We start from the raw sequence: 14627 nt of genomic DNA, 5'->3' as shown, positions 1-14627 counted from the left end.
AGATAGATAGATAGATAGATAGATAGATAGATAGATAGATAGATAGATAGATAGACAGATAGACAGACAGATAGATAGATACAGATAGATAGACAGATAGACAGACAGACAGACAGACAGACAGACAGACAGACAGACAGACAGACAGACAGACAGACAGATAGATAGATAGATAGATAGATAGATAGATAGATAGATAGATAGATAGATAGATAGATAGATAGATAGATAGATAGACAGACAGACAGACAGACAGACAGACAGACAGACAGACAGACAGACAGATAGATAGATACCTAGACAGATAGACAGACAGATACAGACAGACAGACAGACAGACAGACAGACAGATAGATACAGATAGATAGACAGATAGACAGACAGATAGATAGATACAGATAGATAGATAGATAGACAGATAGACAGACAGACAGACAGACAGACAGACAGACAGACAGACAGACAGACAGACAGACAGACAGACAGACAGACAGATAGATAGATAGATAGATAGATAGATAGATAGATAGATAGATAGATAGATAGATAGATAGATAGATAGATAGATAGATAGATAGATAGATAGACAGACAGACAGACAGACAGACAGACAGACAGACAGACAGACAGACAGATAGATAGATAGATACCTAGACAGATAGACAGACAGATACAGACAGACAGACAGACAGATAGATAGATTGATAGATACAGATAGATAGACAGACAGACAGACAGATAGATAGATACAGATAGATAGACAGACAGACAGACAGACAGACAGACAGACAGACAGACAGACAGACAGACAGACAGACAGACAGACAGATAGATAGATAGATAGATAGATAGATAGATAGATAGACAGATACCTAGACAGATAGACAGACAGATAGACAGACAGATAGACAGATACAGATAGATAGACAGACACACAGATAGATAGACAGATAGACAGATAGATACACAGACAGACAGATAGATATATAGACAGAGAGACAGACAGATAGATAGACAGATAGACGGGTGGACCCACCTTTCTTGTGCGGAGCCTCAGAGAAGCCGTATCCTGGGATGGAGGGACACACTACCTCGAACACCGTCTGCTCGGCCTCCATCGCCTCCGTCAGCAGTGGGATGGTCCCGTAGAACTCGTAGAAGGAGCCAGGCCAGCCGTGCACCATCAGCAGGGGGAGCGGCGCCGCACCTTCCGGAAGGTTCCGGGGCTTCACGTGCACGAAATGCACGTCGATGCCTGTTGAAAGGAGGATGTGGATCCACTTCATTACTCCTTTAATAACAGGACGTGAGCCCTGCGACCTCTGACCTGCCACCTCTGACCTTCGATGCTGGTCTTAAAGTGCTGGTACTGGTTCAGCTTCTCCACCTGCCGCCTCCAGTCAAAGTCGTGTCTCCAATATGAAACCAACTTCTCGAGGAAGCGGGAGTTGAAGCCGTAGTGAAACTGACTTTCCTCCAGGGAGGGAACGGGTCGGGTCTGGTCCAACCTCCTGCACAGATCCTGCAAAGAGAAGAGGATATACAGTACACTAGTCCCAATCTAGTAATATATATATATATATACATATATACATATACACACACACACACACACACACACACACACACACACACACACGGATATTGGGCTTTCGGGTAAAATTTCAGGATGAAGCTAAAATGCACTATAACCTTTCCAGGTGAACTTCATTTGACCTTCTCTAAACTTTTGATGTCCAACTGTTCAATGTTTCAGTACTTTTTGCACAACTTGCTGTTCTCCAACAAGGAGCTGAACGGAAAAATTCACAACAGGTGTTTGATCCATGAATCCACCAATAAATGTCCTGGTTCAATTAGAGTTGGTATTTAAAGACCTCTTCATCATGCTGTTCACATGTTGACATCATGAGACCAAGACCACACCAACAACTGATCAACAGCACCTCGCCTGGCGAGGCTTCAAACAGGATGTTGTCAGAGGGAAGTGGCCACTGAGCTTAGAGTGTCACAGAGCGTCATCAGCAGCTTGCAACAGAGATACAGAGACTGGAAGAGTCACAGAAAGACATAGAAGTGGACGTCCTTTGGCCACATCCCACACTGATGAGCGCTTCATTGTGAACAGTGCCCTGAGGAACCGCATGATGATGCCACTCAACTCCAGGCACATTTAAGGGAGGTGAGAGGCACCAAGTGTCACGTCAGACCATTCAAAACCGTTGACATCGCAAGGGCACCTGACCACACCACCAGGCACAGGCATCATGGTCTTGCAGGGGCCAGGGAGCGTTGACGCTGGAAGAGAGACCAGGGGCCTCAGTGCTGTTCTCTGATGAAAGTGGATTCATGTTGAGCAGAAATGATGGAGACGTCAAGGAGAGCGCTACGCATCAGCCACTGCTGTCACCAGACGAGCATTTGGTGGTGGTGGTGGTGTTACAGTGTGGGCAGGTGTGTCGAGTCAATACAGAACTGTCCTACACTTTGTGAATAGTACAGTGACAAGCCCATACTACCTGAATGACATCATTCATCCAGTCATTGTGCCCCTGCATGAACAACACAGGCCTCATTTCATCTTCATGGACGACAAGGCTCCAGCTCATGGAGGAGGCATCATTAGGGAACGGCTGCTGGAGACTGGGGCACCTCAAATGGAGTGGCCTGCACTTTCTCCAGACCTGAATCCCATAGAAAACCTATGGGATCAGCTGAGTAACTCTGTACCCCAGAACCTCAATGACCTGCGGGCCCCCTTCAAGAAGAGTGGGGGGCCAGGCCTCAGCAAACAATAAGTTGACTTGTGAACAGCTTGAGACGTCCTTGTCAAGCTGTAACTGATGCTCAAGGCCACATGACAAGTTATTGAGACGTTGACATTTGTTGTTGTAGTAAACCCACCACTGTTGTTGGCTTTTGTTTCAGGAAATCACCATTGTATCTTCTACTTAAATGCTCTACTTTCATCATGTCATATCACTGGAGCGTCAACTTTTGTGGGTAGTGTATAGTACACTACTCCCTACGTAGTAAAATCTATACAGTTCCCTACTCCCTACGTAATATCTATGTAGTACACTACTCCCTATGTAGTAATATCTATGTGGTACAATACTCCATACATAGTGAAATATGTATAGTACACTACTCCCTACATAGTAATATCTATGTAATTTACTCTTTTTTGTGAGTGAACCAACCTCTATCTCTTGGTCGCTGGTGGTGACCTTGAAGGGGCGGATGCTCTGGTCCTCCCCGTCAGCAGGTGGTGCTCCCGCCCCCCACCACCCATCCTCCGTCTTCAGAATCTGCTTCCTGTTCCTCTGGACCAGGAAGAGGATCAGTCCTCCCAGCAGCAGCCCCAGCACCATCACCAACATGGTGCTGGGCAGGAGGAAGGAGGAGCAGTCAGGTAGCGCCCGCCATCGGGGGGAGGAGTCACGGTGAGGAGGAGGGGCCAGAGGGGAGAGGAGGAGCCACAGTGAAGAGGAGGAGTCAGTGAGATAGAGGAGGGGCCACAGTGAGATGGAGGAGGAGCCACAGTGAAGAGGAGGAGTCAGTGAGATGGAGGAGGAGTCACAGTGAGATGAGGAGGAGCCACAGTGAGATGGAGGAGGAGCCACAGTGAGATGGAGGAGGAGCCACAGTGAGATGGAGGAGGAGCCAGTGGTTGTTAGCGGTAGAAACTTAGCGTTACGTACTAACCCACACATCAGAGCACTTCCTGTGCTGCAGTATTACTTCCAGCCAGCGTACTACCTACACAGCATCTGAAATGGAGTAATACTGTGTTCTTTACTCTATGAGTCCTGCACAGTACTAGTACATGCTACATCGTCACCTCATTGTCATGGCGACACGTCCTAGAAACTGTTACCGCCGTCCCGTCCTCCCAATGCATTGTGGGATACGCTCCCCAGCACAGTGCAGTGTTTACATATTAGGACATCTCTCCAGATGTAGTATCATCCTGGTACTTTCCACAGACTGTTTGATGTGTACTTATTTTTTGGAGATAGGAAACACTACTGGGGTGTACTGCACAGTCTGTGGTGTACTACAGTGTGTAGTATAATTCCGGACACTGATTCAGTAAACTTTATGTCTTTGTTGTATTTAAACCCAGCGTGACAGAGACATTGAAGATATTAATATTTATTTGTTTATTATAAAGTATTTATTTCACCTGTATAGTTTTCTTCTTTTCATCTTTGTTGTTGTTTTACAAACAAATGTCACAAGTTATTTGTACATTTTACAAAGAAGAGAAAACATTTAAACATGGAGGTGAACTGAGAACAAGGACTGTTCCAGAACACACTGAGCACAATGACACACACACACACACAACTGTTTGTTAATCTGCTTATACTGGAGCAGGTTGAGGAAGAAAGAATGTTTTAAACGTTAATACCGTTAAAATACTACTACTACTACAACTACTACTACTACACATGACAATAATAGTATAAACGTAGTTCATATTTATAGTAATAATAATAATAGTAATATTTATTATTATTATTATTATTATTACTATTATAATTCTTGTTTTTTTTATTCCAAACCAGTTTTTTCCCCTTAGGTCCTGACAAAGAAACATGGTATGACAGTTTATTTGGTGTACTTTAAACACTTGTAGTCACACTAGTAAGTGATCAAATGAAAACAGATAAAAACGTAAGTTCAACATTCAAACCTGTTCGTGTTCAGTTGCTGCGGCTTCTGGCTCCGTTGGCTGGACGGAAAACGGACTTTGACCCTTGAAAAAGAAAAACTTTGACTGCGAAAGCGGCTTCAACGTTTAAAGGACGTTCTCTGGGAAAGCTGCGAGCGACACGCAGCACATTGAGGGGAAAACTCAGCGAAAACGCCCAAAAGTCACCGCTGGAGCTCAGGAGGCCTCCTGCCACAGCCAGGAGCGTTCCCAGCGGCATTCTGGGAAGTGTAGTTTCCACGGTGGGGGAAAAGTCGTTTTTGATTTGTTTTTGCTTGTTTGTTTGTTTGAAACGCAATGCCAAGAAGTACAATGACAAGAAAATAATCATTATATTAAAATGGAAGTGAAACATTAGAGTTAATGTAGAACAAATCAGTCATTCCAGCAATAAACTCAAAACTACGGAAGCCCCGAAAGTCACGTAAATCTTTTGACTCATTAACAAGTTTAGATTTTTTTTATCGCCTTCGAGGTTGCTTATTACTATAAACATAGGATCAGGGGCAAATAAAAACATTATTTAAGACAAACAAACAAGACAAAAAATAAGGTATTTTTGTACAGTCAAGGTTGTTTACAAAGTCTAACCCTATATTAGTTTCATGTTTTAAAAACTTTCATCGGCAAAATAAATTATTTGGAAGACCCTGCACACAGGTTTCACGAGACACCGCTTCCTAGTTGGATGTAGTGGTGGAGAGCGTCCCCAAGGGAGAGAGAGTGGTCGTTGGCGCAGATCTCAATGGGCATGTTGGCCAAGGGACCAGAGACATAGGTGACAAGAGGGTGACGGGTAGGTATGGTGTCAAGGAGATCTCATCACATCTTATGCAGGAAGTGCAATCTGAAAGAGATTAGTGACTGCAAAGTGGTGGTAGGTGTCTGGTGGTCTGTAGGATGACTCTGGAGGCCAAGAAGAGGAAGAGAGTAAAAGAAGAGTAAATAAAATAAAATGGTGGAAGTTGAAAAAGGAGGAGTGTTGCATGCAATTTAGGGAAGAGGTAAGGCAGGCAATAGGTGGGAATGAACAGTTACCAGATGACTGGGAAACAACTGCAGAAGTGGTGAGGGAGACGGCCAAGAAGGTACTCGGTGTATCATGCGGGAAGAGGAAGGAAGACAAGGACTCCTGGTGGTGGAATGAGGACGTACAGGAGAGCATAGAGCAGAAGAGGTTGACGAAGAAGAAATGGGAAAGTCAGAGAGATGAAGAAAGTAGACATGAGTACAAGCTGATGTGGCGCAAGACGAAGAGAGAAGTGGCAAAGGAAAAGGACGAGTTGTATGAGAGGTTGGACAGTAAGGAAGGAGTAAAGGACTTGTACCGATTGGCAAGACAAAGGACCCAAGCTGGGAAGGATGTACAGCAGGTTAAGGGTGATGAAGGATAATGATGGGAATGTGCTGACGAGTGAGGAGAGTGTGTTGAGAAGGTGGGAGGAGTACTTTGAGGAGCTGATGAATGAAGAAAATGAGAGGGAGAGAAGAGTGGATGATGTGGGGATAGTGGATCAAGAAGTGCAGCAAATGAGCAAGGATGAGGTGAGAACAGCATTAAAGAAGATGAAGAGTGGAAAGACAGTTGGCCCAGATGTCATACCTGGGGAAGCATGGAAATGTTTAGGTGAGATGGCAGTGACGTTCCTAACGAGACTGTTTAACAACATCCTGGAGAGGGAGAGGATGCCAGAGGAGTGGAGAAGAAGTTTACTGGTACCATCTTCAAGAAGAAGGGAGATGTACAGAGCTGTAGTAACTACATTGGAATAAAGTTGATCAGCCACAGCATGAAGCTATGGGAAAGGCTAGTGGAGGCTAGGTTAAGAGGAGCGGTGGGGATCAGCGAGCAGCAGTATGGTTTCATGCCAGGAAAAAGTACTACAGATGACATGTTTGCTTTAAGAATGCTGATGGAAAAGTACAGGGAAGGACAGAGGGAGTTGCACTGTGTCTTTGTGGATTTAGAGAAAGCGTATGATAGGGTGCCGAGAAAGGAAGTGTGGTATTGCATGAGGAAGTCGGGGGTGGCAGAGAAGTACATAAGAGTGGTACAGGATATGTATGAGGGCAGTCAGTCAGTAGTAAGGTGTGCAGTAGGTGTGACCAAGGCCTTCAAAGTGGAGGTGGGACTGCATCAAGGATCAGCTCTGAGCCCTTTCTTGTTGTAGTGGTGATGGACAGGTTAACAGATGAAGTCAGGCAGGAGTCTCTGTGGACTATGATGTTCACGGATGACATTGTGATCTGTAACAAGAGTAGGGAGCAGGTGGAGGAGAGCCTGGAGAAGTGGAGGCAGCATTTGAGAGAAGAGGAATGAAAGTCAGCAGGAGTAAGACACAATACATGTGCCTGAATGGGAGGGAGGGCGGAGAAAAGCTGAGAATGCAAGGAGTGGAGGTGGAGAAGGCGGATGAGTTAAAGTACTTGGGGTCGACCATCCAAAGCAGTGGAGAGTGCGGGAGAGAGGTGAAGAGAGTCCAGGCAGGGTGGAATGGGTGGAGAAGAGACTACAGGCAGGGTGGAGCGGGTGGAGAAGGGAGTACAGGCAGGGTGGAGCGGGTAGAGAAGAGTGTCCGGAGTGATGTGTGACAGAAGGGTTCCAGCCAGAGTGAAGGGGAAGGTGTACAGGACGGTAGTGAGAGCAGCCTTGTTGTTCGGTTTAGAGGCGGTGGCACCGACTAAAAGGCAGGTGGATGAAGTGGAGGTGGCAGAGTTGAGGATGTGGAGGTTTTCATTGGGAGGGACAAGGATGGACAGGATTAAGAATGAGGACATTAGAGGGACAGCTCAGGTTGGACCGTTTGGTGGAAAAGTGAGAGAGGCCAGATTGAGATGGTTTGGACACGTGTGGAGGAGAGATGAGAGTTACATTGGGAGAAGGAGGCTGAGGGTGGAGCTGCCAGGCAAGAGGAAAAGAGGAAGCCAAAGAGAAGCTTGATGGAGGTGCTGAGGGAGGACATGCAGGCGGGTGGTGTCAGCAAGGAGGATGCGCAGAACAGGAGGTGTTGGAGGCAGATGATCCGCTGTGGCCACCACTAACGGGAGCAGCACAAAGACGTTTTTAAAAACTTTCATCAGGGAATAACACTGAACAAAGGTTCCACTCGACACCGCTTCCTTCGCACCAATTTTAATTTAAATCTTTGCTCAAAATGCTCCTTTTTCTCTCCATTCATCTCCCAAAAAACAATGGAATTTAAATAATTTTTAAAATCTTTTCTTCCAGAACTTCTACGGAAGCCTTGAAGGTAAGAAATAACTTTTGAATTTGAGCCAAAATGTGTAAAAAATAATAATAGTGCAGCTTCCTTCAGAGTTACTTTCTTTAGCAAGCTGCTTTAAATGGAACGTGGCTTCATTGAGCTCATCCCTCCTTCAGGATCTGCACCGTGACCTTCACACCTTTTTATTTTGCTGTATTCCATAATATTGGTCATTCCATTGCAGTGTTCATTGCTGCTCCGCCACACACACCAACACTGTGTTCTGGGGTGAATGAACATTTATTGGACGTGTACTCCGCTTGTACTGCGACGTGGCTGCGTGGCGTCGCACCAACACACCACCAACAAAACATGAAAACAGAAGCTGGTGCTGCTCGCTTTAAAAAAAAAAAAAACAGACGCCGGCGCCAGCGGCGGGCGGGCGGGCGGGGGGGGGTCGCTCCGTCATCCCCAAAAACAAAAACCACAACTTTCCCGACGCGTCTCCTACGACCAGGGAAGTGACTGGAAAAAAAACAACAAAAACAACCTGCAAAATGTTTTGAGTGTGACGTGAAAACAAAAAGTGATGATGTCACACCCCCCCCCGGCGAAAGGCTGGGCCCTGCCTGGTCCCATGGCCTCGCCCCTCCCGCCTCAGTCCGTCTCCATGGCACTGCTGTGCGTCTCCTTGGAAACCATCAGCCTCATCAGCTTCCCGTGAAGCTTCTCCATCTTCTTCACGTCCTGGGCCTGGTCCGTCTTGTACTGCAAGCACTGACACACACACACACACACGGTGTTATACGACTGAAAACAACAAAACCATTGAAGTATCATTTAACTGAATGAAAGGACTGAAGCCTTGAGCTGCTCTTGAACACAAGAGCAGCTCAACGCTGTCGTCCGCCATGTTTGTTTACTCTAAAGTCACCGCTGATCATGTGAGATTTCGGGTTTTAAGAGTTTTAATCTGGTGTAGGACTCGTTTGATGGGGTCTGTTGGCGTGTGGATGGAGTCTGTTAGTGTGTAGATGGGAGGACAGCTGCTGCTTCTCCACCCACCACCGCGTCGTCTGTGACTTTGATGAACAGGTTTCCGTCGCAGTGTCTGTACTTCAGCACAACTCGGACCTGGAAAACAAACAGATTCATCTTTTCAGTTTTATCCTCCATCTTTAGAGCAGCTAGCCTGCTAGCCTGTTAGCCTGTTAGCCTGTAACCCTGTTAGCCTCTTAGCCTGTTAGCCTGTTAGCCTCTTAGCCTGTTAGCCTCTTAGCCTGTTAGCCTGTTAGCCTCTTAGCCTCTTAGCCTCTTAGCCTGTTAGCCTCTTAGCCTCTTAGCCTCTTAGCCTCTTAGCCTGTTAGCCTCTCTCTCTCTTTCACCTTCATCGGGTCCGTTAGATAGAGTTTCTCCGCCGCTCTGGAGAATTCCTCCCAGGTTTGGAAATAAGGCATGGCGCAGCGGGGCGCAGCGGGGCGCAGAGGGGCGCAGCGGGGCCAGGGGGGCGCAGCGGGGCGCAGCGGGTGGGACACCGGGAATCGACGCCCAAATCAGACAATTTCTTCCGGTGCTGGCGGCGGAAGTCCACGTCAGCAGCAGCGTGAGCTCAGCCAATCACAAGAGGCCTAGTGGACACTTCCGGTTCAGCTTTCAAAGTAAAAGCTCCTTGGGCCTCTTGGGTTTGTTTTGTTTTGTTTTTTTACGGCGGCCCGCTTCCTGTTCCGGTGCAGCACCGCCCTCCTCCTCCACACTGACTGCATGTTTTGACTTCAATTCCTCCCTGTTTCTTGTGTGTAATTTTTTCTTAACTTTCCCTTCATACTTTTTCCTTCTTAGTTTTGTTTGCCTTTATTATGTCACTGCACCGTAGTTGTGACACATGTGTGTCAGCCAGACGCGTAAACGCCTCCGCCATCTTGGTGCGGTGTTCATTCCGCTCACCGCACTGGAAGCGCTGATCTTATTCCCAAATGTTATTCCTATGATGTTGATGACAGCGAAGGGTGGAGGTTAAGGGTGGGGGTGGTCACTTTAGGGACAACACATCGTTATATATGCACAGCTTTCTTCAATACATTTTCATTTACCTTGAATTTCTTATCCTAAAGATTGGTGCATTGAGACAATTTGGAGAAAACGAACAGAAAATGATAAAAGTGTCCTGATCACTCTGTGTGCCTAGGAGACAGTTTAGGAGCTAGGAGACAGTGTAGGAGCTAGGAGACAGTGTAGGAGACAGTGCAGGAGCTACGAGACAGTGTAGGAGCTAGGAGACAGTGTAGGAGACAGTGTAGGAGCTAGGAGACCGCGTAGGAGACAGTGTAGGAGACAGTGTAGGAGCTAGGAGACAGTGTAGGAGACAGTGTCGGAGACAGTGCAGGAGCTACGAGACAGTGTAGGAGCTAGGAGACAGTGTAGGAGACAGTGTAGGAGCTAGGAGACCGCGTAGGAGACAGTGTAGGAGACAGTGTAGGAGCTAGGAGACAGTGTAGGAGACAGTGTCGGAGACAGTGTAGGAGCTAGGAGACAGTGTAGGAGCTAGGAGACAGTGTAGGAGCTAGGGGACAGTGTAGGAGACAGTGTAGGAGCTAGGAGACAGTGTAGGAGACAGTGTAGGAGCTAGGAGACAGTGTAGGAGACAGTGTAGGAGACAGTGTAGGAGCTAGGAGACAGTGTAGGAGACAGTGTAGGAGACAGTGTAGGAGCTAGGAGACAGTGTAGGAGCTAGGAGACAGTGTAGGAGACAGTGTAGGAGACCAAATCAGGGTTTTAAATCCAACCCATGAAACTGCTTGACGTGTGAAGTGTGATGGTTCAGACACCAGGGGGCAGCACCAGGTCACGCTCTGGGCCTGGTGAATCCCTGGACCAATCAAGTCTTATTTGATGTCATTTTATAATTCGGTGACGTAGCAGACACACATGGGCGTAGAACGATGTTACATCAAAGTCTCTACGATTGATTATTATGACATAAAAGGAAAATAAAGCCAAACCTGATGGAGAACCCTGTCTTTAATAAACCATCACGAGTAAAAGACAAACGATACATCACATGCTTTGCATCAACAAACTTCTTAAACATCACTTCAGCTCCAGTAGTGATGTCATCGCTGCTCCTGTGATGTCATCGTTCATCCTCCTGTGATGTCACCGCTCCTCCTCACTTGCTTCACAAACACACAAGAGACAAAAAGAAAATGTAAAACTTTATTTAAACAAATGTCAAAGGTATTAAAATGCAAAATACAAACAGGTTTTTCTTCTTTTAAATCCATGAGCGACTTGGAGCCACAAGTGTGATGAAGAGATTTAAAAAGAGACGGGACTTGGTGAAAAATTCATTTCCAATTATTTCTGACTCTCTCATAAAACAGATGTTTTCTGAAAAACACTTTGCTTCTTGTACGTCAGTAATCTAGTGTAAGACTTTTATTTTTATTTTTTTTATTCTTCTTTAAATATCTCGATTTCATCTCTGTGGCATCTGCACCGAGAGGGGAGTTCCTTCATCATTCAACCTTTTTTTACTTGATTTTGACATCATCACCTCAGGTTTATTGGTTTGACAGGAAAACACCTTTCTGCAGCGTCCAGCCTCGTTGCTAGGGGCAACCAGCACGTCCCGAGTCTGGAAAAACAAAGACAAACAAAAAAGAGAATTCATAAGCAACTTATTAATAACACGAGTACTGAGAATCAAGAGCAATGAGGCAATGAAGCCAGAACGCTGATGAGGACGCAGCATCTGGAGGATGATGTCACAACAGAAGAGCTGGACGCAGCATCAAACGTCAAGAGGAGTCACCAGGACCTGACGCTCTCACTGTGGAGCCTCACACCTTCTCAAGAGCGGGGACACCTGCGGGGACACCAGCTGGGACACCTGCTGGGACACCTGCTGGGACACCTGCTGGGACACCTGCGGGGACACCTGCGGGGACACCAGCTGGGACACCTGCTGGGACACCTGCTGGGACACCTGCTGGGACACCTGCGGGGACACCTGCGGGGACACCTGCGGGGACACCTGCTGGGACACCTGCGGGGACACCAGCTGGGACACCTGCGGGGACACCTGCTGGGACACCTGCGGGGACACCTGCTGGGACACCTGCGGGGACACCTGCTGGGACACCTGCTGGGACACCTGCGGGGACACCTGCTGGGACACCTGCTGGGACACCTGCAGGGACACCAGCTGGGACACCTGCTGGGACACCTGCGGGGACACCTGCTGGGACACCTGCGGGGACACCTGCGGGGACACCTGCTGGGACACCTGCGGGGACACCTGCGGGGACACCTGCGGGGACACCTGCGGGGACACCTGCTGGGACACCTGCGGGGACACCAGCTGGGACACCTGCTGGGACACCTGCGGGGACACCTGCTGGGACACCTGCGGGGACACCTGCGGGGACACCTGCTGGGACACCTGCGGGGACACCAGCTGGGACACCTGCGGGGACACCAGCTGGGACACCTGCGGGGACACCTGCGGGGACACCTGCTGGGACACCTGCGGGGACACCTGCTGGGACACCTGCGGGGACACCTGCTGGGACACCTGCTGGGACACCTGCTGGGACACCTGCTGGGACGCCGTCTTCTGGCGTCACCTTCATTCCGAAGCCAAGAAGGAGAAAGTGTCACTTGATAATTGGAGGCCGATGACTATGATGTCATGATGTCAAACGATGAGCTCACGTGTCTTCAGAAAGATGAGATGTGGCTTGAAATACGTTGGTGATGAGTGTCAATCAGACTTGGTGAAGGTAGAAGCAAACAACCACCAGGCTGCTTCCTGACAGGCTGCTTCCTGACAGGCTGCTTCCTGACAGGCTGCTTCCTGACAGGCTGCTTCCCGACAGGCTGCTTCCTGACAGGCTGCTTCCCGACAGGCTGCTTCCTGACAGGCTGGCTCCCGACAGGCTGCTTCCTGACAGGCTGCTTCCTGACAGGCTGGCTCCCGACAGGCTGCTTCCTGACAGGCTGCTTCCCGACAGGCTGCTTCCTGACAGGCTGCTTCCCGACAGGCTGCTTCCTGACAGGCTGGCTCCCGACAGGCTGCTTCCTGACAGGCTGCTTCCTGACAGGCTGGCTCCCGACAGGCTGCTTCCTGACAGGCTGGCTCCTGACAGGCTGGCTCCCGACAGGCTGCTTCCTGACAGGCTGGCTCCCGACAGGCTGGCTCCTGACAGGCTGCTTCCCGACAGGCTGCTTCCTGACAGGCTGCTTCCCGACAGGCTGCTTCCCGACAGGCTGCTTCCTGACAGGCTGCTTCCCGACAGGCTGGCTCCCGACAGGCTGGCTCCTGACAGGCTGCTTCCTGACAGGCTGCTTCTTAACAGGCTGGCTCCTGACAGGCTGCTTCCTGACAGGCTGCTTCCTGACAGGCTGGCTCCTGACAGGCTGCTTCCCGACAGGCTGGCTCCCGACAGGCTGGCTCCTGACAGGCTGCTTCCTGACAGGCTGCTTCTTAACAGGCTGGCTCCTGACAGGCTGCTTCTTAACAGGCTGGCTCCTGACAGGCTGCTTCCTGACAGGCTGCTTCCCGACAGGCTGGCTCCCGACAGGCTGGCTCCTGACAGGCTGCTTCCTGACAGGCTGCTTCTTAACAGGCTGCTTCCTGACAGGCTGCTTCCTGACAGGCTGCTTCCTGACAGGCTGGCTCCTGACAGGCTGCTTCCTGACAGGCTGCTTCTTAACAGGCTGCTTCCTGACAGGCTGCTTCCTGACAGGCTGCTTCTTGACAGGCTGCTTCCTGACAGGCTGCTTCCTGACAGGCTGCTTCTTAACAGGCTGCTTCCTGACAGGCTGCTTCCTGACAGGCTGCTTCCTGACAGGCTGGCTCCTGACAGGCTGCTTCCTGACAGGCTGCTTCCCGACAGGCTGCTTCTTAACAGGCTGCTTCCTGACAGGCTGCTTCCTGACAGGCTGCTTCCTGACAGGCTGGCTCCTGACAGGCTGCTTCTTGACAGGCTGCTTCCTGACAGGCTGCTTCTTAACAGGCTGCTTCCTGACAGGCTGCTTCCTGACAGGCTGCTTCCTGACAGGCTGGTTGATAGTTATGTGTTGAAAACCTTTTGTGTAAACTCTGTAATTTTACTGCTTCACTGACGTCAGTCGCTCTCTTCTTGGACCCCTGCAGTGAGCCCCGGGTGGAGGTGCTGGGTGGTGCTGGGTGGTGCTGGGTGGTGCTGGGTGGTGCTGGGTGGTGCTGGGCCACCGCATGGTTTTGTGCTTCGAACCGGGTGTGGAACACGTTCAGCGCATCAGGCAAAGAGGCATCGCTACCACAGGCTGGTGTTGATGTCCTGTCGTTGGTGACGGCTTGGATGCCCTGCCACAGCTGCCCTGTGTCTGGCACGGTGGTGCAGTGCATTGCACTGCTGCCTCACAGCAAGAAGGTCCTGGGTTTGATTCCCGCCTGGGGCGCTGTTGGCACCGTGCTCCGGTGGGTTATCTACCAAACAGGAGCCTTTCTGTGTGGAGTTTGCATGTTCTCCCCGTGCTCACATGGGGTTTCCTCCACCTCACGTCAGTAAGGACCTCCACCCAAAACATGCACCATCATGGTCTGACCAGCGATGGACACTTATCACCTGGTCCCCGGGCGCGTCCACGTACGCTGCCCACTGCTCCTGCTGTGGCCCCGGAGGAAGGACAAGCCAGGATGGTTCAATGCAGAGGAA

General features: G+C 49.3%; 2 protein-coding genes across 2 annotated transcripts in view; both read right to left on the bottom strand.

Moving 5' to 3' along the window:
- Nucleotides 1–4977, bottom strand: part of ephx1 (epoxide hydrolase 1, microsomal (xenobiotic)) — a gene marked incomplete at its 3' end in the record, with an annotated part of 7367 nt that extends 2390 nt beyond the window's left edge. The window contains exons 1-5 of the mRNA XM_080019847.1: nt 4703–4977; nt 3709–3773; nt 3204–3387; nt 1342–1522; nt 1037–1255 (exon numbers count right to left, since the gene is read on the bottom strand). Of these exons, the coding sequence (XP_079875973.1) occupies nt 1037–1255; nt 1342–1522; nt 3204–3387; nt 3709–3716 (592 nt within the window). The 5' untranslated portion in view covers nt 3717–3773; nt 4703–4977. The remainder of the gene's footprint in view (nt 1–1036; nt 1256–1341; nt 1523–3203; nt 3388–3708; nt 3774–4702) is intronic.
- A 2860-nt stretch (nt 4978–7837) lies between these two features.
- On the bottom strand, nt 7838–9479 carry srp9 (signal recognition particle 9). Its single transcript, XM_080024232.1, has 3 exons — nt 9312–9479; nt 8992–9060; nt 7838–8703 (listed from the first exon to the last, which is right to left on the bottom strand). The coding sequence occupies exons 1-3, from the start codon at nt 9381–9383 to the stop codon at nt 8584–8586; spliced, it is 261 nt and encodes an 86-aa protein (XP_079880358.1). The 5' UTR covers nt 9384–9479; the 3' UTR covers nt 7838–8583.
- Between the last annotated feature and the right edge of the window lie 5148 nt (nt 9480–14627).

Source organism: Zeus faber, assembly GCF_960531495.2.
Source record: "Zeus faber genome assembly, chromosome: 2".
NCBI lineage: Eukaryota > Metazoa > Chordata > Actinopteri > Zeiformes > Zeidae > Zeus > Zeus faber.
This window is presented reverse-complemented; position numbering and strand designations above follow the sequence as displayed.